Genomic DNA, 26,197 nt, shown 5'->3' on the forward strand with positions numbered 1-26,197 from the left:
TGGACTCTGACAATGGCTCAGAAGACGGACATGATGGTGGTGGGATTACTGTAAGTAATCTACTAATAACTACTACTAATCTACTGTTCTGTGTTTGACTGTTTCACTGATAGTACTCCTCTAAGACCTCTCTGTTCTCTCTGTTCTTACACAGCAGAACTTGGATCAGAACTTGGACTTGTGACCCTTGGTCTACACTTTGTGCGAAAACTTACTAACGAAGAGATGCTGGCTATGAGAGAGACATTTTCAGTCAACACGGATACAGTAGTGAAAATATTCAGCAGGATTTTGGTCAAAGGAGAACTGTATTACTGAGAGCAATTCACTAGAGTAATGAAAAGGAACAGCTTCACTGTTTTGTTGGATAATGGACACATAACCACTGTGTATTATTACATTGTGGTAGAGAGACTTGATAACAGAAGATGTTTTGCTGTTGGAAGACGGTATGACAAATCACACAGTTCAGTTGCAAATTTAGAAAATGTGGTTGGCTTGAAAATAGTGTTACAAGGCAGGAAACAGGTTTTTGATGTGATGAAATTCAATGGGACATGTATGTTAGTTGATCTGCCACATTATGCCAACCTTTATGCATGTATTCCTCCACGTTCCAGTGTGGAGGACTGAAATGCCATGTTGATTATGAAATGTCATGAGAAAAAAAATGTTGAGGATGAAATGTCATGTGGAGAAATAAAAAGTGGACTCTTGTACTTTTTGCTGTAATGATTTCTTTTAAAATACTCCACTTACATTTTACCATATATGAATCAATACATAGCCATATATAGTCTATCCATATGGCTTTATAATGTAAAATATAATGAATGTCAAGCTAAATGTGATTTGGAGCCTGGAGCTTGCTTAACTCATAAAAAAATACTTTGTTACAATAAACATACATGCAATAATGTAATACAGGTTTGTTTGCACAGCAATACATTCTAAAATATATTAATCAATACATAGCAATATGTTGTCCATCCATGTATTGCTATATATTTTCAAATATATGTCTAAGTTTCTCATATATTGAAATATATTTCCCAATGTATTGCAATATAAATTCTAGTGTATTGCAATATACTTTTGTTTCATAAGGGTTGTCAGCACGCTCGCCTCCTGATCCGAGGTGCTGCTGTTTGTGTGTTAGAGTCCGGGTGTGTGCAGGGCTGAATGGCGCAGGTTCAACACAATGCAGGTCACACCACTCCAGCATAGGCCGTCTGACCCCTGGCTTGTCCTCTGAGGCTTCTCGAGGCCTACTGCAGAGAGCAGACTCTCACACACGCACCAGGCTGCACCGAGAGCCTGCCCACCAAAGATTCTAGAGCGGAGCAAGATAGATCAGTTATGTCATAGGCATGAAGTACGCTCTGAGCCTGACAGGGCGCCATTTTAATATGCACTGGTACATAGATCACATAAATTCCCATTGAGAGACTGTATAGCCTACTGATAAGCTAGCTAGCAGGCAAACTAACTTAGCTAACGTTATATTATCACCATTTTTCTTTTATCTACCTGTAGGCTATAGCCTAAGTTAACCCTTTGTTCACGGCCTGCTTAAACACAGCGCATAAGATAGGCTATTAATCACTATAAGGTTGAGATTTCACTCAAGCGTCTGATGTTCATAACTTAAATAAATGCAAATGGTAGGCCTAGGCTAAACACAACCGTGCTTGACACTATTGTATCATTTCTATGCAGTCAAAAACTCCCAAATTGTCCTGCTTGCCTATGTAAAATGCATATGACCACAGAAGTTCGTTTTCAAAAATCATTAGCCTATTTACAGGCTGCAGCCAACTTAAAACACGTCCAGATAAATCTAACCGTTGAACTTAATTTGTGCAATGATATGTTAATTGAAAACAATTTGCTTGAGTTATAAAATAGCTGTAGTCCTATTATTTAGGCCTACTCATCTAGGCCTGCTGTAAATCCTCAAATTATGGCAGGGGTCTTTTATTTACTTATAGGCTGCGTAAGCACATGCCTTTATTTAATTAAGCATTATTTACTTTTTACTATAGGCTGCGCAATTGTGCAAATGTGTATGACTGCTTCAGCCTCTCGCAAGCTCAAAAGAGGGCAGCACGAGACTGAGCTTGAGAGCGATGTGAGACCCGTGGTGTAAATATTAACTTTCAGTGTTTTACGATGTCTTGTAAAAATCCTACCACAAAACCTTTCCATAGGCATGCAACGATTATGACATAAGAAGTGGAATATGAACGCATTTCATCACACCTGACAATTAAACAGAGCCGTGGCTGTTCGCGATTTGACTGATTCTTCAGCTTTCAGCGCAGTGTTGACTTGCATGCGCGTCTTTTTAAGATGGTGAGCGTTTGCGATTGACAACGCGATAGACAACGTTGTGATAAATAGGCTATAATACTAACTTTGTTAAAAATTGATACATTCAAGTTGACTTTGCAAAGTTGTGTAGGCTACCACGCCAGTTGAAGTCTGCATTAACAGTTATTACACAAGCCACCGTTTTGATTTGCTTAGGGGAGATGCAGGCTGAACCCGTTTGAGGGAGAGAGGCGCAGGGAGAGAATGCGTGCTGTAGCCTAGGCTACACTACGCACATCTCTATGAAATAATGTAGCCTAGGCTATCAAGGCTAATCCATATTTTAAATAAGCAATCATGGAGACAATAAGTTAGGTTATAGACAGTTGTGAGCCTAATGCAGGAATGGACGTTACAGTTATTCAGTAACTGTAACGAATTAATGAAATTTAAATTTACCTTTAGACTACTTTGTTTCCCAATAAAGTAACGAAATTACAGTAACGCTATATATCCCAAACATAGTCCTATTGAACTTAGTTTTGGTGGATGATGGACAGATGTCAGTGCCCTAGCCTAATTTAGCCTACCCTCGGAAATAATTAGACATTGTCTTTATACAATATATTTAACTGGTCTAGACATGGTGTGGTCTATTGGGTTTCTCGTAATTTCAACATACAGCTTTACAGAACAAATATTGATAACATTTTAGGATCAGCGCCATAGGATTCCCACGGTAGAGCTTATTAAAATGGCGCCCATAGAGTCATAGAACGTACTTCAACATATCCAACGTATTTTCCAGCCAGTAATCCATCTTGCGCGTAGCACTCTAGATTCTTTGCTGCCCACCACTCCAGTATAGGCCCGAGGCCTTGTGAGAGGCCTAGGCTGCCACCCGACCCCTGGATTGACCCCTGAGGCTTTGTGAGGCCTACGGCAGATGGCAGACAGCAGACGCTCGCACACGCACCAAGCTTCTGCAGCATGCAGTCACCCACCCTCATAAAAAGGGTGTTTTTTGGCCCCTGAGACCAAACGGGGCCGAGTTGGGGGTGGTCATTATCAACTTGTGATGGCCCAAGGTATAAGATAATAGAAAATAATAGTGAAAAAAGGGTAGCAAAAAACATCCTGAGGAGTGGACCTGGCTCCCGGCCTATTATCTTCTGGATTTTTTGCCAGTAATTTTGTGTCAACGAATCCCGGAACAGGGAAAGACCGGGCTGCACGAAAGTTGGTGGGCATGTAGACCCACAAGGGTGACAGGGAAACATTGATTTTTGTTATGATTTGTGCACCCCCCCCCCCCCCCCCCACACTCCCTCCACCGCACCGGGTCCCCCAAAGGAGGGTAGGCTAGACACAGTTTTCTGTGAATATCTTGAGAACCGTAGGGCCTAGGATGACCAAATTATTTTGGTATGTATGTCAACACATCCTATGTCCACTCATTCGCGGTGAAGCACCACCAAGTTAAAAATGAAAAGGCAAAAACGATGCGTTGTAATCGCATGTATTTTTGGCTGACAAGTTTCTTGGAATTCAGTTCATGATTCATAGTTCATATCAGCTACACACATGCACACACACAGCCATGCACACACTCACAAACACTCATGCACAGTCGCACACACAAAAACACACACGCATGCACACACACACAAACGCATGCACACACACACACACACAAACACACATTTAAAGACACAGGCACACACGCAGTACACATGCATTGCACACGCACACACACATACAGGCACGCACACACTTAAACACACTCACACACACACATAAACACACGCACACACTTAAACACACTCACACACACAAACGAAAGCATACATACATGGAGGCAAGCAATCACACACTATGCACACACTCATTCACATACAGAAAAGTTGCAAGAGTAGGGGCTGGAGTAGAAGATGGAGACAAATTGACAAGCGTTATTTATTTTTGCAGAGAGAATGTGCAGGACTGAGCAGTGGCCATATTTTGTACCACTTTGCGGTACATCTGGTTTTATTATGCTTTCGTCGTTGCTATTTTGCAGTTGATTGCTGTGCCCATAATAAACATTGCTGGTTGTGCGCTGGCTCATGCTTGATAGCTGACTCGTAACGTCCCGGGGGCTGGCGGTCCACTGTCGGCCCACTGGGGGCAGATCTGGCGGTCCGCTGGCATTTTGCTCATCGGTTCTCTGGCGGGTTGCAGACAAATTGCCCAATATTTGGCACTATTGGCCTAAAATCTTTTTTATTTTGTTCAGTTATACTCCATATATCATTTTAATAACTTTTCTTAATTTTCATGACATACCACCAGTGGTCTAGTCTGGTCAGTTTAGGGCAAATGGCTGCAAAAAATGATTAACATTTAAGCCAATGTTTTTCTGTTTATTTATGGCCTAATAAACAAAAAAATGCAAGGAGCCCAAAAAATTAGGTGGATAAAGGCCCTGAAATGGCCACGCCCACTTTTTAGACCCAGAATTCTGAGTTACCGAACTTACTTGGATTATTGATCCCCAAGGGGAAATTCAAGGTCCCAGTAGCTTAAGACATCACAACATACACTACAACATAAACAGGATGATAAAATAACAAATCCACTAATAAGGACAATAAAAGATAATTCAAGGATGTACGAAGGATGTGCTCTATGAGGTGTGTGTCATGGTGGTAGTGCAAATAAGTCCAACAGTGCAGAGATAAAGTCTAGAGACCAGCAATAAAAATGGACAATATATAAGACCAGCATTAAATATGGACAATATAAGAGATAAATGTAAGCATAGTAATATAAGTTAGTATTATTATATGGACATATAAGAAAAAAAAATAAATATAGTAATATAAGAATTATAGCAGCAGTGCAAGGATAGGTTTGAAGTAATAGGATATCAGCCATTGGTCAAGTAAGTTAGACCACAGTTCACAGTGGAGGTGGGGTTGTGCATGTGGGCTAATATAGCCCGTAAACAGTGTAGACAGTGTAAGCATTAACACAGTGGGCAAGTGGACAGTCCATACATAACATTGTTATAGGAGGTCATAAAAGTGTAGAAGAGGGTGGAGAGGCAGATAGACTAAGCAGAGAAGTTGATCTCTTCTCTTCCCTTTCGTGAAGCATTGAGGAGTTGTATGTCCCTGGGGACAAATTACTTCCTCAGTCTGTCAGTTGTGCATGGCAGTGAGCGTGTAGTCTCCAACTGGTCAAGCTCTTCTGCTTTATGATAGTGCTGTGGAAAGGATGACAGTCATTGTCTAAGATGTTGATTAGTTTGTTTAGGGTCCTTTTGTCTGATATTGAAGTGATGCACTCCAGTTCAACTCCCACAACAGAGCCAGCTTTCCTCACCAGCCGGCCCAGTCGCCCAGCATCTCTCTTCTTAGTGCTTCCTCCCCAGCATACCACAGCATAGCAGAGGCTGTGGCAACAACAGACTGGTAAAACATCCAGAGGAGCTTGCTGCAGACATTGAAGGACCACAGCCTCCTCAGGAAGTATAGCCTGCTCTGCCTTTTCCTGTAGAGTGCTTCAGTGTTGACTGACCAGTCCAGTTCATTGTCCAGGTGTATCCTCAGATACTTGTAAGTGTTTACCACCTCCACATTGACCCCCTCAATGGTGACTGGCAGCAGAGCGGGCTTAGACCTCCAGAAATCCACCACCATCTCCTTGGTCTTAGCAGTGTTGAGTTGTAGGTGGTTGAGTTTGCACCATTGCACAAAGTCTTCCACCAGGCTCCTGTACTCCTCCTCTTGCCCATCCCTGATACACCCTACAACTGCAGTATTATCCGAAAACTTCTGCATGTGGCATGACTCTGTGTTGTAGCAGAAGTCTGACGTGTACAGGGTGAACAGGACTGGAGAGGGCACTGTTCCCTGTGGAAATCCGGTGCTGCTGATCACAGTGCCAGAGAGGCAGTTCTTCAGTCTGACGAACTGTGGCCGCTCGGTCAGGTAGTCTGCAATCCAGGATACTAGTTGATACTAGCATCCCCACCCATCTGCAGGAGCTTGTCACCCAGTCTGAAGGGTTGGATGGTGTTAAAAGCACTGGAGAAGTCAAAGAACATGATTCTCACAGCACTTTTCCCCTTGTCCAGGTGAGAATGTGTCCTTTGTAGGAGATATGTGATGGCATCGTCCATGCCCACTTTCTCCTGGTATGCAAACTGTAGCAGGTCTAGTGCATGGCGTACCTGGGGTCGGAGTATCCCCAAAACCAGTCGCTCCATGGTCTTAATCACGTGTGATAACTGCCGTCACCTTACAAAAACCTATAATTTTTGGACTTTCACCTGGTTTACATTGTTTCTTAGAAGGTTGTTGGGGTCCTCATCTTCTAACAAAGAGCCTTAATCAACTTAAGCACTAGTATGCCCCATGAGTACATTTAGAGCTTTTGCCCAAACAATATGCATGGCTGTCATGAGTAGATTTACAGAAAAAGGTGGCTTGGGCGCTAATTGATTCAGTGATAAAAGCTATTTCACGAATATCTCAGAACTTAAAGGTTTTAGGACCTATGTTTCTTCATAACACTAACATAAATGTGCCATTTCCGCATCTTTTAAGCCAAAAACTAACTCTCTGTGACCTTTAGGAGCCGAGATACAGAATTTCAGGTCTAACAAGTGGGCGTGTCCGTTTCAGGGCCTTCCCCCACCTAATTTTTTGGGATCCTTCCATTTTTTTCTTTATTGGCCCCTAAATGAACAGAAAAGCATTGGCTCAAATCTGCCAATCTGATTTTGCTATCAGGGGTGGCTAACCTCGGAGTGGAGAGGTGGGTGTCATCGTACTGATAGAGGGGTGTTTGTTGGTGTTAGGATAGTCAGGATATGGAAGCATGTCCAGTTTACCACCACCAGATGGCGACATGTTCGGGATTCTTCGGCTCCACTTTGCTTGAAGCAGCCAAAGTAAAATATGAGAGTAGACTGACTACATGTAATATTCATTTTGATGTGCTGGAATAACAGTAGATTTCCTTTCTTAGATATAACCTAGAAATGTTGAACATTTCTAAAACTAATTTGGGCTATCTAAAGCCTAATAGGAAGCAAGCTGACAAGTAAAAAAAAACAATTAGACATTATAGCCTGACAGTCGTTAGTTAAGTGACACTGGCCAAATTGCATCCAGTTCAGCTGCCAAAGGATAGATTAGGGCCTACTATAGGCCTAGGCCTACATAAAAACGGCAGGTTCACGTGACTTGACTTGATTGACCTCTGTAAGTATGAGCATTAAGCACTAACCATCTAAGGGGAAATCCTGTGGGCTGAACGTAGGCCTACGGCTCAGCGGGCAGGCCTAATGTCAGACCGGCGAACCAGTAGCATATAATGTTATGCTCCCGGTAGCGTGTCTGCCTACCCCCTGTCCTGTATGAGTCAGGCCCACATGTCCCACATGTCCTGTAACAATCAGTGAAATACAGAGGGCGGGTTAAAGTAGGCTATGCGAGACAACATGATTTAACATTGCATTCAGGTAGGCTAGGGCCTAGGCTAGACTACTATTAATAATTTAGCTATTTATTTACCATTGGAAAGATAAAATTAGAGAGATGGGCCACCAACAGAGAGTAGCAGGCTTCAATGCCGTTTCTGTAAACATAGGCTACGTCAACTGTGGTGCTGCGGAAATTAGCTGACTTGATGTAGCCTAAGCTACTTTTTTTTTAACCTACTCTTACCTGTATTGCATAAGAGCGACACGTCGGCGTGGTACGTTCTTTTGGTTTTTTCAATCCTCCGCTGTAATTGGGTAGTGTAAATATTTAACCAACTCTAATTGGAGGATCAAGCTGCCAATAACCTCAAGTTCCGTCTCTCTCGCTCCTCCCCGTAAGCAACCTGCAGAATCATACAACACACTTCTGGTAACGTATATGGTTAGTGAAACCCCGCTGTCGAAAAAATAAAAACTTTTTATTTAAGTAGTGTATAGCTCCACCTCGTCCACAGATTTTGTACCACTTTTAGGACTATAGCATCAGGCTACATGGATAACTGAAGAAGTTTGTTGACAGCAGCCTACGTGCCACGGGGACTCAAGTGATCTCGTTAACAGCTTGACTTTTACCCGATGCTGTCCCCGGCAAGATAAAAGCTTCCGTGAGTAACGTATAGTGAAGGCACGCAACATCTCCCGAACACCGGATTTGAATGGAAAGAGTCCTGGTATGACACTTTTATTCTTTGATATCTGAACGAATCTGTTAGAATTAAACGTGTTCAACATTTTGATGTCTCGCCCCACACTCATCTAACTTGTCAGGAAGTTCGCAGAATGGAAGTCGGCTACAAAAAACAAACGTAAAGATCTAACGTTAGGCTGTAAATGACAGGCCTTGGCTGTAACTTACAAAGATGAATGCTAGTCACTTTAATACAATTATGAATGGTCGGCTATTCTGATAAGACTGATAGTTTGGCCGAACAGAGTATCCTTTTCTCTTGATAATATCTGAACGTATTGAGTGATTAATGAAGGCGAACGGTAAACACTGAAAGGTAGATGACGACTGGCAAGTGTGTTGACGAAGAAGGTTTTCACATCTTTCTCAAATGCACCAGCCTGCCTATATTATGGCGACAGTGCAAAAGTTGTGGCTGAAAACAGTTACATTTCAACATGCTGTGTAACGCAAAATATTTGTATTTGTATGGTTTCCAATAAGGCCGATACACAAAAACAGCCCATAGGCCTATCTTGTATGGCTGTGATATGTGCATGACAAGTCAGATACATGTGAAACACCAGTGGCTGTAAAACATAGGTGACCCCTCATTGAGTCCAGCTATAAATGTAGATGTCCTTGCAACTGCTGACTTGGACTCGCAGTGCCAGATTCCTCTCTTTTTATTAGTCTAGGTGTTTGTGTGAAAGGTGGGTAGAGGGTTCAAGACTTTCCTGTCTTGAAAGTTAGTCACATATTAGACAAAGGGGCGCTGCTAGATCATTTGGGCCCTATGACAGACAATAATTCTGGGCCCCCTGATAATATATAGTATTATTGGGGGGCTCTCTGGGGGCCCCCTGTCAATGATGGGCCCTTAGAATCGTCCTAACATGGAATTGATTGAATTTGTCAATCTAAACGGATAAACAACAATTAAGTGAACTGTTTTCTTTGTAAATGTAACTGGCTAAACGTTTGTGTTTTGTGAAAAAGTGAGCCTTTTTTGTTTCTTCTTTTGCCTCCACTGTGGTTGTCCGTGTGGGTTGCTAGGCTATGCTTCATGGTGTTTTCTCTCTTCTCTCCCTCTATGCCTGTGCTTGTATAATGTCCTTCCCTTTGCTGGGCCGGGCATGTTTAAACTAAACTCACAGACAGAATCCACAGAGGCCCACTTACAACTCTCAGTCTGCCTCGCCACTCCCTGCTAGTATCTGTCTCTTTTGCAGAGTAGAGTACATTCTTCCCATGTGATGACTCATGGCACGGTCATGTCCCTCTAAACATAGCCTTTGGAAAATGGGTGGCACACACACACACACACACACACACACTTGCAATGCTCCGGAGTTGCCAGTGATGCATTAAACAAGATGGAACAGAAAGGCACTGACATTTTTAGCATAATGGCATTTTAGCTAGTTCTAACGTTTTTTAACCGACTGCCAAAGCTGTAGTGCTTTTTACCCTGATAACCATTAGCCTGCCAGACTTGTAAATTTACTTCAGGTTTGACTTGCCTTAAAAATGACCAGGTTTATCCCATGTTATTCTTGTGACAGTCCTTTACACTAGCCTGATACAGGAGCCATTCAATCTGTCATATAAATTGGACAATGACTCTGCAAAGGGACATCAAAAGCCATATGAAATGTTGACAGGCCCATCAGCATTCCCTGAATAATATCTAGAGAACAAAAACAGAAAGCAGTTGTTTGACCCATCTAGAACTGACACTCAACTGTTTAAAATCAGCACTGATGCACTTATTCTTACTCTACCTTTTTTAAATTGTCCTATAATTGTTGAGAGAATTGCTTTAAAACTTAAACTGTTTACCATGTTGTTAGTCGCTTTGGTTAAAAATGCGTCAGGTTAGGTTACGCAGGTTAGGATCTTTTAGGTAGATTTTAGAATGCCAGAAAACAAGAGCTGTCATGACTTGTACAGAAGTATCTGCCAAAGTAAATAAATTCTAACATGGGAAGCTTTTTTATTTGAGGCTGTGATTTCCTGGCTTCTGTCCAGCTTCTGTTTGTGTGTTTCTGTTCTCTTTTGGGATTTAATCAACTTTTCAGCATTCTGCTCAACCCATGCCAGTTGCACTGAGATTAAGCACAAAAGCTAGTGGATATGATTGGAAGTTCAGAGATGAAAATGTTTCTCATGCAAGAAACATTGAATTCATGTGCGACAATGATTGGACAAGTGTTGATGTGTAGATCGCAGTGTTTAAAGAAGAGAGAAAGTAGGCTTAGATCTTTAAAGAAGAGAGAAAGTAGGCTCAGATCTTTGTCATGGGAATTTGTCCCCCTCTCTCCTCTGGTTGCTTCTCCCACGTGATGCCAGTGAAGGGCTGTTGGCAGCGTTTTACTCTCCATGGACTACCCTCGGGGTCAAAAGATAACTTTTTTTTTCATATTCATAATAATGTTAACTATGTTATGCTGGAATTGGACTTTCTCCTTAATGGAGTTAGGCCTTTTGACCAGTAAGACAGGCCAGTATGATTTGTTTGGGCAATGTGCTGTACTATTCTAGAAGGAATCTGTTTCCTTCACTCTGTTCAGTTGAACTCTATCCATTGTCAGGATTTTGCATTATTTATCAACAGTATGCATAACTAGTTCCATGACAGTAATGCAGGTTCTACTTAGGTGCAGTTTAGACTAGCTTCTCCCCCACACCTTTCCTCCTCTGGAGCTGTTTCCATGGTGTTGCAATGGAAATTCTTGTGAATCATATCTATGATGTCAGGGATCAATTCACTTCAATTCACACATGAAATACAGTAATTTCCTGTGTATTAGCTGCATTGTGTATAAACCGCAGAACAGGGTTTTAGGCAAGTTAAAAAAAACGAAACCATATTAATACCCTATTAACTGCCCCTGTATTAACCTCATAGCTGAAGAAATGTTGCAAAATCAATGTATAAACCTTGGCTTATAGTTGGGAAATCACGCTAGTTTGGAATGTCTGTCAAGGCTGTCTTCACCGTAATCAGACATCTGACCGCTCCTTGTTCGTTCTTCAGTCCTTATTAATCCTCTCGTATTCATTGGAATGGTACACCTTGCTTAGCTGAGCACTGGCAAGAAACACAAGGCTTGATAGCCTTGACCTCACTCATCACAATTCACCCAGATCAAGTGCTCTTTAAGTAGATGTATGGAAGGTGTAGTGTTAGAGTAATTTAGTAGGCCGTAGGCTGTCAAAGCTTTATCAGCTGTAGCTCTTAACTTTCTGCTAGCTGTTGGACCCACAAATCAAACATTGACTCACTGCGCTCCTTGTTCTCTCGTAGTTGTCATGGTTAAGTTATCTTAGCCATGTTTTGGGAGGTGACTTTCATCAGAAGAGACGGCTGCTGTTGTTGCTACAGTAACATCGTTACAGAATGAGCTCTTTGGAACACAGCATTTCACAGTCCTCAAAGAAGATGGCACAGACAGGACAGTCATCACACAGTGATGACAGTGACTCATCCCGGCCCAGCAGCAGACAGGTATGTCTTGTGATTTACATATATATACTGCTCAAAAATATTAAGGGAACACTTACAGTTTTCCACAATTGTTAAAAAACATTTTTGAAAACTTCCACCCTTTCTCCATTCTCCATTCTCAAACTACACTGCTCAAACACTCTGACACTGTTTGGTTCTGAGTAACAAGTAAAACTTTTGAGGCGAGTGTTTTATTTTGCAAGAACTGTCAGACATTCTGTGAACGTAGTTTGAGAATTGAGAAAAGGGTCGAAGGTTTAAAAAAATGTGTTTTAACAATTGTGGAAAACTGTAAGTGTTTCCTTAATTTTTTTGAGCAGTATACATTCACAGAATGTCTGACAGTTCTTGCCAAATAAAACACTCGCCTCAAAATTGTTTAACTTGTGCTCAGAGCCTAACAGTGTCAGCGTACCGATCCAGTGTATGATTGAAGTGTTCCCTTAATTTTTTTGAGCAGTATATATATATCCACATTAAAAGTAGCACAAGTCAGTGATAATGTTATTTTTAGGCATTTTGAGTTAAATGAGATATGTTTTTTCCAAATACAACAGTGCACAACTAAGGCCATGAGAGTGGTAAACAGTACTGTCCTTCAGAAATGTCCTCTGTGTGTGTGTGTGAGTGTGTGTGTGTGTGTGTGTGTGTGTGTGTGTGTGTGTGTGTTGGTGTTTTATATCTCTCATTGTCTGAATGTAGGATAGCTGGGAGGTTGTGGAAGGTTTGCGTGGAATACTGGGTAACGCACAGGTACCGGAGCCCCAGGAGGGCTTCCTATTGAAGAAACGGAAATGGCCAATGAAAGGCTGGCACAAGGTGAGTGTGGTTCTTGGCGAGTGGAGTCCTATGAAATAGTAATGGACAGATCCAGTCAAAAGTTCAACTGGAATTCAATGGCATTTGATATGTTGAGCTTAAACTCTGTTACTTTACAAACATACCTATAATGTTACATTTTATATAAGACTGGCTTTTTGGTCTTTTTTTCAGAGGTACTTCCTTTTGGATAGGGGTATTCTGAAATATGGAAAGACTGGAGCTGATGTGAGTTTTCTTATACAGCTGAGTATCACTTTTTCACTGAGTATCACTTTTATTGATAGGCAGTGTTGGTATGCTGGTGTAATTTTTGTGTGGATTTTTGTTCTGTTGTTGACAGTTGCAAAAGGGAAAATATAGGGGCTGTATTGATGTTGGACTGTCGGTAATGTCAATCAAGAAAAAGACTATGTGTATAGACCTTGACACCGAGGACAGCATTTATCATTTGAAGGTAAAACTGCACACATTTCTCTTTGGAACGGCACCATCAGAACATTTACAGATCTAAAACGGCCAACTGTCAATATACCTAATTTCCGGCATGTGCCCAGGTGAAGTCTCGGGATATGTTTGATGACTGGGTGTCCAAACTGCGGCACCATCGTGTGTTTCGTCAGAATGAGATTGCCATGGACCCCAGTGAGAGACATCTGCAGTGTGAACCTATCAGCAGCATGAGGGTATACAGAACACACACACATACACACACACACACACACACACACACACTAGAGCTTAGATCGGGCCCAAAAAATCAAGCCCGACCCTACCCGAGCCCGTGCACATTGTGCCCGAGCCCGACCCGGCCCGACACATTAACTGTAATTATGAGCCCGAGCCCGATTTAAACCCGACATTTTTTAAATACGTGGGCCATTATAACTGACGTTCTCAACTACAATTCCGAGCTGTTTGAGCTACAGAAATTCGTTTAGAATTATATTAATGAATAATGCAACGGAGGATGAAGAATGTAGGCTAAACTATGTTTGTTTATTCAGAATGGAATGGATTGCAAATGAATCCGAATGAAGAAACGTCACTTACAACGTAAAATTATGTCCCTGCAGCAAAACTCAACGCATTTCTCTGTGAGGGCTTGCCTCGCTCTCAGGTGTGTGTTTGGAGAAGTGACAAAAGAGGACATTGAAGGCTGGCTATCATTATTTCTGTCATGGCAAGCCTGCTTCATGTTCATCTTAAAGTCTTTTTGCTGTCATAGGTGAACATCGTGCGCACTTAATGCACGCAACAAAGCATACCTGACAAATGCATACCTCCGACTTTTCTCCAAACTTGCTCTAAGTTATTTCTCCTGTTTTCATTTTTTTTTTTCTTTACATCTTCAAGCTTCACGTTGCACTTAAGCTACACAATAGGCCTACAGCACAGCAGGCCCGGTGTGATGCGTGCGAGTGGAGAAGCTGCGCATGACACATGTTGCGCAGATGACATTACAAATGACATTTTGTAACTCTGAGCCTAACTTGTATAACGTTGTATACACTTGTTACTTAGGCCTAATTTGATAAATATAGGCTATAATATTTCTGAGTCTGACTATGGCATAGCTTTAGCTCCCCACCCAAGTAGGCTAATGATTTAAAAAAAAAAAAAATGCTTGATCAAGGACCCGGCCCGGCCCGGCCCGAGGAAATCCGAGTGGCTGGAAATTCGGGCTCGGGCAGAGAATCTAAACTCTAACACACACACACACACACACACACACTCAGACACTCTTGTCAAGAATGTTGGTTACACATCGGCAAGTGAAAGAAATTTGATTTGATCTCAAGGATGGAACCAAGGGTAAGGCTTACACCCAGGCTACACGGAGTCCGTAACTGAAAGGCTCTGTTAGCGAAGCGCAAAAAAAGCTTTTTGAAGACTGCTCTAATTTTTTTCGAATGTACAGTAATTTCCAGTGTATTAGCCGCATTGTGTATAAGCCGCAGTACAGTGTTTTATACAAGTTACAAGAAACAAAACCATATTAATACCATATCAACCGCCCCCGTGTATTAACCTCATAGCTGAAGAAATTTTGCAAAATCAATGTATAAGCCGCGGCTAATAGTTGGGAAATTACAGTATGCGCTGCTATCTCGTCTGGTGTAGCCAGTTTCAGTAGAAGCTAATTGTTGCAGCAGACACTCCGCGAACAGAACGCTTCAGATACGTGCCCGTAGTAGCCTCCATGGTAGTCATGCATGAAATGGGGGTGAGCACTGAGAAATGGAATATTGGTCAATGCGGTTGGAAGCAAACTTTGTCTTACAAGTTGGGATTCAGAATGAGCTATGTGATTTTCTAATTACAAACCACTATCGCAGTAATGAGTCCTCATGCACACATGCAGATGCATATCTATGAGCAGGGGCCTTTTACATGTTATTTATATGATTACTTGTTTGTAATAGCACTCTTACTCTTTCTCCTTTTAGAATGCCATTCTCACCAAACAGGCCTCCATTCAGGCAATGTCAGGATTGCTTCAGAGTAATGATGACCTTGACCGATGTTGCCAAGGTACATGCTGATATATCCACACACACTCCTACTGTTATGCTTGCATATATAACAAAAGACCCGACTCTTAAGATGATGTGCCTTGGACAGCAATATATTTGACTTGTGCAATATCTTCTCAATCTTACACAGATCTCACTGATTGTGAATCATGTTTGTTGGAGTTGAATTTATTGTTGAAGAACATGGAGGTCATGCAGCATGCTTACTCTGCACCTGCCATCAACACACTTCCGGTAAGAGTCTGTATGTATGTTTGTATAGACCCTTTCAACAATAAAAACAAAAATAATGCTTGAACATTCTATTTGGGCCCCAATCTACTTCCTCTGCATTAAGATAACATATGGAATGCTAAAACAGAAGCCTTGTGGGGCCAACTATGATGCTGATAATGGAACTCTCTTGAAAGGGTCTATTATTAAGCATTGATCAAATGAGGCACATGACTGAAAGCAAGAAAGAAACCATTTTCTTCTGGCCACACCCTTCATATAATTTTCTTCACAACACACCATTCATATAATACAACAGCAATAGGGCCCACTGTCATCAGTAAGCCATCTTTTCTTGAACAACAAAAAACCCTCAATTGTGCAGCATGTGATGTTCGGACAGTCCTGCCTCATGTTTTTAAGGATCCACTGTCCTCTGTGGAGGCAGAATCAGCAGCAATATGAGTAGCAGTGAGATCTCTACAGCTGCAGCTTCTAGCAGACTTCAGTGGATCTTTAAATTTGTTGTAGATTCTCATCTTAGTTCTTAAGTTCTCAAACTGACATAGTGTCATTCTCTCCCCTCTAACCTCTGTTCATGCTCCCCTGCTGCTGTATGTGTGTGTGTGTGTGTGTGTGTCTGTGTGTGCATACACACATTGCTGTATGCAAGTGTGTGTGTGTGTGTGTGTGTGTGTGTGTGTGTGTGTGTGCTTGTATGAGCTGGTTTTGTGTTGGTGGATGGATGGTCTGCATTGCCGTGTGTGTGTATACTTGTGTTTGTGCTTGTTCAGTTTGTCTGTTGTAATTTCAGGGTGATGGCTCAAAGAAAGAGAAGAGAGGACATAAGAAATGGCGTTCAAAGGCCTCTAATAAAGACAGCAACAGCTCATTACAAGTATGCACACAAGAATGATTAACCTGGACTTGTTTGACTAGGTGTTTATCTGGTTTTAGACATTAGTGGAGTAGTGGCGTGTGTTACTTATTGTGCTCTGTTTACCAGACCTGAAAAAAAAAAAAACATTTCTATATTCCTCTTGACATTTAGCAATCTAGGTACTGAAAGGGAACTATGCTGGTTAGGTTTGCTAGCCCAAAGATTACCCGTTATTTTCTAAACTTCTCATTCCTCTTGTTGTTTTTTGAGTTGTTACAAAATGACACACACATACTATACATTACAGAAACACTAGTACAGTAATTCCCTGTGTATTAGCCGCATTGTGTATAAGCCGCAGGACAGTGTTTTATGCAAGTTAAAAGAAACAACAACATGCCCCCATGTATTAGCCTCATTGCTGAATACATTTTGCAAAATCAATGTATAAGCCGCAGCTAATAGTTGGGAAATTACGGTATAATATGTCATAATACTGTAGTAGGTCTTGTACAAAAAAAACTTAGATTTCTGTTGGTTTGTAGGACTGCTAATGTCAGCTCTGAAACAAGAAAGTACACAGGACACAGAGCCATTAAAGCCAAATTGCAGCTTTTTGAGCTCAGTACCACAGAATGGTTAGATCCCCTCAGCCACACTATAAAGCAAATCAGTGTTTTGGCCGATTCTGACCACAGTTCAACACTTCTCCTGAATCTGCCCTGATCACAGACCTGTGCTTGATCCTTCTCAGGTTCCCAGTCCCACCCGTCTTCATGTTTCCAACCCAAACCTGTCAGCCAGTGAGCCTAGCTATCCCGAAACCTTCCTACAAACTCCTGACTCACCAACCAATGCTGCCCGGCTGCAGGAGGACTTCTGCAGGCTAGCCAGTACCAGTAAGGGCCTTTTCATTTTAAATCTTTCATTTAATTTTAAAACAGTTTGAACCCGTTTGTAGTGCACATTACATAATTCTCTCTCTCTCTCTCTCTTTCTTTCTTTCTTTCTTTCTTTCTTTCTTTCTTTCTTTCTCTCTCTATCTCTCTCTCTCTCTCTCTCTTTCTCGCTCTCTCTCTCTGTCCTTTAGTCCATTCCACACTCCTATCAGCCTTCAAAACACTATCTGCAGAAAAAAATCAAATCAAACTGGTTCTGGAGCAGCAAAACACTGAGGTATGTGTACGTCTATGCAGTAGCACAAGCTGAACCTTGTCCTCCTTGTTTGCTTTTTGTATATTGTGTTTCTATGCACAGCGATATCCTGATTATCCCATTTTTTACTATATTAAGGATATGATATTTACATAAACATATGGAGGCCTGGTTATTAATATGTCTGTATACATGATAAATACCAGGGACGTGTAGGCCTATTTTGAGGGGGCTGAAGCCACCCTAAGATGATCAAAAAGCCCCCCTAAAAAATATAGTAATAATATGCTTCCAAATTAACATCCATTATTCTCTGTTGAATTGCTCACGGAGTAATTATCTCACATAAATCACAAATGTCACATGAAAGAGCGGAACTGGAGCTTTCAAATGATATTAGCGGCTAGTTGCTGTGATAAACGGTTCGCAAGAAAATTAACGTTGGACATGAAATTTCATCATATTTCCATTCTGCACACAAAACTTCATCCATCTCCACCCATTATTCTTGGTGGTATATCTCACAAACGCTTTCCCCAACACATGGAAAACCATATATCAGAATAAACAGCAGACCTTACTGGACACAAAGATATGCAGCTGTTTAACATGTTCGTAGCATATCACTGTTCAACAGAATTATTTTTAAAAACGGAGGGATATAGGAGCAGAAGGATGGTTTGTGTGTTTTCTTCCTACACCTCACGGTAAGCTATTTTGTTGCTCTGATTGGTTAGGTCTATCCAATTGAGTGCAGAGGCATTCCCCCCCTGTATCGGTTGAAACACGCCCCATTATTACGTCCCAATGAGCAGTATCAGACTCATATTCTGACTAGAATTTGAGTATGACAACGTCAGGCTATCGTTCCAGAGTAATTTCCGAGTTTTGAAATTGCAGCAAATTTCCAAAGGACTAATATATGACTTATCTGGTTAAAAAGTGTCATAGCTTAGTCTAGGGTGCAATTGTTTTGGTTTGAATACTGATTTATGCTTGTTTGATTGTTTGATTACTAAATGATCACATAAGTTAACAGTAGTTTGTAGTAGCTAGTAGTTAAGTACTACCCTAGTTCAACTTAAAAAGAGCACTGATCAAATGCTACAGGAGAAGAAGGGCCGAGAGAGAAGGCCGTACGAAATTTGCTTTTGGAATTCCATGGTATTCTGCAACTTACACATCCAGTATGGTTCAAGAGAGGATTATTGTCAAGTCAGTGTTCTGTAATCAGGTTTCACTTCACTTAACTGACATCATCTCACCTTTGCACTCTGTCAGATATGTAACCATTTAGCATACCATTTTCCAGTCTGTAACAAGTAGAGATGTAGCGATGCACCTTGAATCGGCTAAAACTCAGTACACACACGTGAAAATGACAAACGGTTGAGAAAAGAATGGTGGCGGTGCCAGGATTTTTTTTTTCATTGCTGTAGCTAACTTTTTTTTCAGAAAAGGAGGGTTGCACAGATTCACTTCGTGCACACATGTGTTTTTAAATCACACAGTGATTAGGGTGTGTCAGCTGTAATCCCTTACAAAAAGTAACTAGACATTTTCTGGGGGTGCCACTGGCAAGCAAGGGCTACAATATCAGTTCCCGCAGAATGTTGTTATAATTAGCAATATAATCAGCAATATTGCAAAAGTGAAAACGAATGGCATGTTGTCCCTGTTAATACGAATCATTGAAGCCTTTTTAAGGTGTGATGAAATGTTTTTGCCGCGCTCAATGCACGCGTATTGCCTACAACCCTGCCTGTCTTTCAATCCTACTGACGTCCCTGATACTAATAATGTGTTCTAGTCAGCAAAGTAAGGTGTATGCATACTACAGTATGCTGGTTCGTTTCTTTGCGAGAAATTCAGCTGGCATGACCAGTTTTCTCAAAACCAGGATAGATGCTTTTTGGGTTCTGAGTTTCTGAAATGGAGATATGATGTTTACATGCGTAAACACAAAAAGCCCCATCATTACCCTTACATTCAAGTCCATGTAAACACTTTGTGACTGTTTTCTCTGATCTTCACGGACTCCTTCAGGTGGATGGCCGAAGTCCACCGAAGCACCAGCGATCTACTGAAAGTCGAGGATCCCTCTCGGATTCTCTGTCCGAGTTCTTTGATGCACGGGAATACCTGCTGTCCTCCAGCTCCACTGACAATGAGGTGAGGGATCAACAGGGTCTTTTTGTGGCCAGAATGCAGAATTCTATGCTCACACACACACATGATCACACATTATTCACTCAAAGTTTCTTGTCATTTTTCCATTTACATAATAAGACTTTTTCATAAATGATTTCCAGAAGTCACACGTTTCTCCACAGTGCGTCATGTGTTTGTATAAACTCTCTATATAGAGGCGACACAGTAACCCATGATCTAAATTATTGTCATTGTCATGTGTGGATTTCTTTTGTGTCGTCATGGGCGTGTGTGTGTGACTGTGTGCAGGTGTCAGATGATGATTCATTCCTCAGTGACGCCAGTGATAGTGTTTCTGTGGATTACTACAACAGTGAGACAAGTAGTGAGCGAGACGACTCAGGTACCCACACTCAAACCACATAGTCCATCACATCCTACATTCCCCAATCGCCCTACACAAGATGCCTGTGTGTATACACTCAGAGTGTCGCTATACAGATACACGTTAGAAGATCTGAGGACTTTATTCACAGACTCTTTGTGTGGTCTTTATCAGCAATGGTGTGCGTCATGCGGCGGACACGTCTGCCCTGTCGCAGCTTGGACAGCGGCGTGAGTCTCTGGAACATTCTACGCAACAACATCGGGAAAGACCTCAGCAAGGTGTCCATGCCTGTGCAACTGAACGAGCCCATCAACACACTGCAGCGCCTGTGTGAGGAGATGGAGTACACGCAGCTACTGGACACGGCTGCGCACACCAACGATCCTCATCTGCGCATGGTGAGCACGGGCACACGCAGCTGATACATCTACCTTTTGACACTGGCAGCACACACACACACACACACGGACGCACCCACTGACAACTGACTCCGGAACCGATATCGAACTTGATCTGCAGACCTCTGAAATTTTCATGAACGCAACAAGGCTAACTTGTCTGTGTGTTTGTTTTTGTGTGTGTGTGTGTGTGTGTGTGTGTGTGTTTGTGTGTGTGTGTGTGTGTGTGTGGCAGGCTCATGTAGCTGTTTTTGCCATATCAGCGTATGCCTCCACATTCCACCGTGCCGGAGGGAAACCTTTTAATCCGGTACTGGGAGAGACGTACGAGTGTGACCGACCTGATAAGGGCTTCAGATTCATATCAGAACAGGTAGCACACTGTTATGCACTTAGACAAGGACATACTCCGTACTGTTATGCACTTAGACAAGGACATACTCCATACTCTTATGCACTTAGACAAGGACATACTCCATACTCTTATGCACTTAGACAAGGACATACTCCATAACGTTATGCACTTAGACAAGGACATACTCCATACCATCACTCTGTGTTGGTGTTTTACATCTCCTGTCTCTCTTTCTCTTTCTTGTGAATTCATTCTGCAGGTTAGTCATCATCCTCCGGTTTCTGCATGCCACTGTGAGTCCAAAAACTTCACTGTGTGGCAGGGTGAGTGACTTTGGTGCTCTCTCTCACACACACACACACACACACACACACACACACACACACACACACCACTCACTGACTGTTTATATGTGCATATACTGTATTTATATCCATGGTTATATATTTTTTCAGATGTTCGCTGGAAGAATAAATTCTGGGGAAAGTCCATGGAGATCGTTCCCATGGGAACCACTCATGTGGTGTTGCCAGGGTGACTAGCCGCTTCTTATGGATCTCTGTCCATATATATTATATATATTTTTTGCTTTACGAAATGAGACTACTCTAGACACCTTGTCTTTCTGTCTTGTTTTCTCTGTCTTTCTCCACCTGTTCTTCTTCATCCTCTAATCCCTCAGTCAAACGGGTCCTCTTCTGTATTTATAGCTCCTTGTTTGTCTCTTTCTTCTTCAGGTTTGGCGATCACTATGAGTGGAATAAGGTCACTTCCTGCATCCATAACATCCTGAGTGGGCAACGCTGGATTGAGCACTATGGGGAGATGTCCATTAAAAATACTGTTACCAGCGGCAACTCGAGCAGTTGCAAGGTCACCTTCATCAAGGTGAGCAAAAGATGAATGTGAGTGAGTGTAAGCTGGAAAATACCAGAGCACTAAATAAGGGTCGAATGGAAACCATGGAAATAAAGAAATAAACAAAGGCTCCAAGCACACATAGTGTGGACAAGGGAAAGAACAAGTTAACCATGACAAAAACAAGTGAACAAAGATCCAAATAACTTTTTTTTTATGAATGATTAACATGTTGCTTGGCTTGGTAGCTGGCTGTGGTCCTCAGATGTTTTCACAGTTCTGAGATCAAGTGTGAAAAATGTCTGCGTACACCCCCTATTGATAGGTAGGTAGATAGGTAGATGGATAGATAATGCTCCCAGGGGGATGATCTTCTTCATAAATCATTCTATGTTCCATAGCAAAAGAAGGTAGACACGCCTTCACAGCACCACACATCAGACCATAATGGTAGGCACAACATCACTGGTAACGCAGTCAACATAACAGACAGGGGTAATACTGGATCTCTACATGCGTTTGTTCAGTGCGGTAATGGCTAGGGGACCAAACTTCAAAGTAGCTTTTTTTTCCAGTTAATACCTGCATTCTGTAATTCTGTAATACCTGTATTCTGTTAATCTGTAGCCGGATAGCCTGGTTAACACCGGACTGTTTCTCAATTGAGAATTGGTCTGGAAATCATTGGATCACCTCTGATTAGCGCTTACAATAGACCCTTTCAAGAGAGTTCCATTATCAGCATCATAGTTGGCCCCACAAGGCTTCCGTTTTAACATTCCATATGTTATCTTAATGCAGAGGAAGTAGATTGGGGCCCAAATAGAACGTTCAAGCATTGTTTTTGTTTTTATTGTTGAAAAGGTCTATACAAACAGCACAAGACACACCTTGAAAGCATGTTTACACTGCTTCCATTTGATCAAGAGGTCTTGTGACCCCAGATAAGCGGTTGTGATTGGTTTCTTGGGTTTTTGGTGATTCGGACGTTGGCTTGAATGGGAGAATTGCCAAATGGACCTGTGGAACAAACTCAGATACACTAACGGGTTCACCTGGGTTCACCCAGGCTAGAGGTTTGTGGATGGAAGCAATTAAAAAAAAAATATTCAGGGGCCGGTCTGTGTGGTTTGCTATTGTAAGTGCTAGGCATGTGATTGCTTTGTCTTTCATGTCTGACAGACTGGGAGTGAGGAGGCTGATTATCGTGGAGCCAACGTGTGCCATTTTAATGGATAATCATTAAGGGGATAAGGGGTAATTTGAGCTAAGCGCTGCCAGTGAGATGGAAGGATCTGGAGGGGGTGGGATGCCTTGTAACGCCAGAGCGTTTGACGTAGTAGACAGGACCGGATCTCTTTGAAAATGTAGGTGAAATGAGTGATCGCTTTAGACTAATAAATAAATGTATAATGTCCTGCTGAGTGAGTTCAAGAGGTCGTGTGGCCCTCTCAGAGCCAGTTGCTTGGTTACGGTGAGGGAAAAGGGAAACAAACACTGTGCTCTAGCTACCCCTTGTGGACAAGAAGTGATGTGTACATAAATAGAGTGCAAATGTTTTACATACCAACTCTGAAAAATAATATATTATTTTGCAAATTATTGTCATCCAACAAATTCGTTATTAGGTTGATACAACTGGTTGAAGCTCAACTGAAGCCGAGACAACTTTCAGTGTGTATACCTAATGACCTATATGCTTTTACACCGCTTGTTTTCAGAACATACATAACATTAATTCATTTAGACACTTTTATCCTAACTAACGACTTACAAAAAGGAGAAATAACATTCACAGAAATATCAGGAGTAACATTCAAGCTGCAGTGCAAAGGAGACCTTACGTAGCAATTAATACTACATCAGTCAGTACTGTTATCAGAGGACAGGAGTGCAGAAGTAATCATTTTGTTGTTATTCAGGGAAGAGGTGGAACCTCCAATGTCAATAACGTGGAAGGCGTGGTCACAGATGCAGACGGACATGCCATTCACTCCTTTTTTGGCAAATGGAACGAAGCGGTTTACTTGGGAGACCCATCCTCTGCCACGTGTATTTGGAGAGCAAGTGAGTGTAATGTGTGTGTGTGTGTAGGGTGTAATATGTGTGTACGGTGTGTGTGTGTGTAGGGTGTAATATGTGTGTACGGTGTGTGTGTGTAGGGTGTAATGTGTGTGTGTGTGTAGGGTGTAATATGTGTGTACGGTGTGTGTGTGTAGGGTGTAATGTGGGTTACATTCATTCACATTGACTTACATTCATTTAAGCAGACACTTTTAATCAAAGTGATTTACAGTAGAACTGTACTGATGTATTCATCAGTAGTTTTTGGATGTCTGATCTTGGTGTTGTCAGCACATCACTCTTAACAGTTGCTCTACCAGGGGCACATACTGAGTCATGATTTTTGTCGTGTGTGTGTGTGTGTGTGTGTGTGTGTGTGTGTGTGTGTAGACCCGATGCCTGAGGACTATGAGCAGTTCTATGGCTTAACTCAGTTTGCAGTTGAGCTCAATGAGCTGGATGAAAAAGAGAAGCCTCTATTGCCTCCAACTGACACACGCTTCCGACCAGACCAGAGGTAGATACACACATACTAACAAATATACTCTCACACACACACACACGCACACAAACACACACACTAACACACACACACACACACACACACATATTCAGTGTGTGTGTCAAGTCAAGTGTTTGATTATGCCTTTGCCTGTGCTTCCATCCACGTTCCGCCCGTGTGTCTGATCAGGCTTCTGGAGGAGGGTGATGTGTCGGGAGCAGAGGAGCAGAAGGAGCGCATCGAGAGGCTGCAGCGGGAGAGGAGGAGGGTGCTGCAGGAGAACAACATCAGCCACCAGCCCAAGTTCTTCAAGTGTGTAACTTTGTGTGTGTGTGTGTGTGCGTGCGTGTGTGTGTGTTTGCGCGCCTGTGCGTGTGTGTGTGTGTGTGTGCGTGCGTGTGTGTGTGGTACGTGTGTGTCTGTGTGTGTGTGTGCGTGCTTGTGTGTGTGTTTGCGCGCCTGTGCGTGTGTGTGTGTGTGTGCGTGCGTGTGTGTGTGGTACGTGTGTGTCTGTGTGTGTGCGCGCCTGTGTGTGTGTGTGTGTGTGTGTGCGCGTGCGTGTGAGACAGATAGAGGGCAAATAAATGGTGTAATATACAGACCCAGTCTTTTCAGAAGGTTACAGTATGCATGGGATACTGTTGTATACTGCTTTACTGTCTCATTCTTTTTGTGCATGTGTTTCTGTTCATTTTCACATATATATAATATTTCTTTTTTTTTTCAGGCGTTCTGAAGATGACTTATGGGTCAGTAATGGGACCTACTGGGACCTGAGGAAAGAACAGGGATTCAAACAGATGGAGTTCCCACTACTCTGGTGACCATGTGGACGCTTGGTTATAATCAAAGGGCTTCCTCTGTGTTATGGTTAAATATGGCTTTACTGTCCTTCCCACTCTTAATGGGCATTTGGCTTCCTAAGAAGCAAAACTTTTTCCAAAGTCTGTTGTGGCTGTGTGTGTGGGCGCGTGTGGGTGTGCGTGTGCGTGTGTGTGTTTGTCTATGTGTATGTGACTCTGCACTGAAGTTACAATTTTTCTACCTTTATCCAAGGGAATTGAGTGATGGTGGTTAGTGTGTGAACAGTGTCACGTGCGAGCACTCAGTCTGCCTACATGCCACCACACTTTGTGCCAAAGAAAACATTAGGCTACTACTGCTGACATGCACACACTGTACATACACAAACACACACTCTCTCTCTCTCTCTTTCAACCTCTTTCAACCAGCCCACACCTGCTGCCTTATCGTTGTTTGTCTCAGAGTAAAGGGAATAAAATAATAATGATGATCATGGAAAAAAATATGGCAATTGTACTCATCATTGTAACAATAAATATGTCTAAAGGGATTTGTCGAACATTTGTTTTTATGGTTGTGATTTTTTAATTTACAGACCACTCTATCTTGTCAAAAAGTAATGAAATGCAGTAAAGAAGAAAGAAGTAAAAGTCTGATGGCCATATAGGTTGTACTCGATTGAACGGACATAAAAGAAATCCCTGAGAAGTCTCACATCAGGCTACTGTGGAAATCCGATAATGATAAGGACCAAATAAATCCATTCGAAGTTATACTGGTGACCTAAATATAATTTATTTATCCATCTTGAAAGGAACTACTTAATAAATTTGACCTCAACAAGCTGGCTCTCTGAGCAAATGTTCCACATAATTGCAAGAAATAATTCAAGTGATGTGACCCATTAGAAGCTGGATCAATCTAATATATTAGCCAGAAGACCAGACCCTAAAATGTTGATGTCCTTCCTTATCATAACGTTTCAAAGCAGTGATATTCCTCAAGTAATAAGTTACACTTACAAAAATGACTTTTACTAGAACTGGGCT

The 26,197-nt window shown here is 42.0% G+C and overlaps 1 protein-coding gene across 1 annotated transcript; it reads left to right on the forward strand.

The window, feature by feature from the left end:
- Window positions 1-8,118: 8,118 nt before the first annotated feature.
- On the forward strand, window positions 8,119-25,707 carry osbpl3a (oxysterol binding protein-like 3a). Its single transcript, XM_076301409.1, has 22 exons — window positions 8,119-8,517; window positions 11,824-12,024; window positions 12,727-12,843; window positions 13,018-13,071; window positions 13,187-13,300; window positions 13,401-13,529; window positions 15,294-15,378; window positions 15,511-15,614; window positions 16,408-16,491; window positions 17,228-17,372; window positions 17,564-17,649; window positions 19,675-19,800; window positions 20,089-20,182; window positions 20,339-20,565; window positions 20,801-20,938; window positions 21,180-21,243; window positions 21,376-21,454; window positions 21,658-21,808; window positions 23,701-23,845; window positions 24,233-24,359; window positions 24,534-24,656; window positions 25,072-25,707. The coding sequence occupies exons 2-22, from the start codon at window positions 11,917-11,919 to the stop codon at window positions 25,166-25,168; spliced, it is 2,397 nt and encodes a 798-aa protein (XP_076157524.1). The 5' UTR covers window positions 8,119-8,517; window positions 11,824-11,916; the 3' UTR covers window positions 25,169-25,707.
- The last annotated feature ends 490 nt before the right edge of the window (window positions 25,708-26,197 follow it).

The sequence above is a fragment of the Alosa pseudoharengus genome, unplaced genomic scaffold (genome assembly GCF_046254945.1).
Source record: "Alosa pseudoharengus isolate Yale_2024_CS ecotype anadromous, Long Island Sound unplaced genomic scaffold, YU_APseudo_1.1 YU_APseudo_1.1_scf_23, whole genome shotgun sequence".
Taxonomy (NCBI): Eukaryota; Metazoa; Chordata; class Actinopteri; order Clupeiformes; family Clupeidae; genus Alosa; species Alosa pseudoharengus.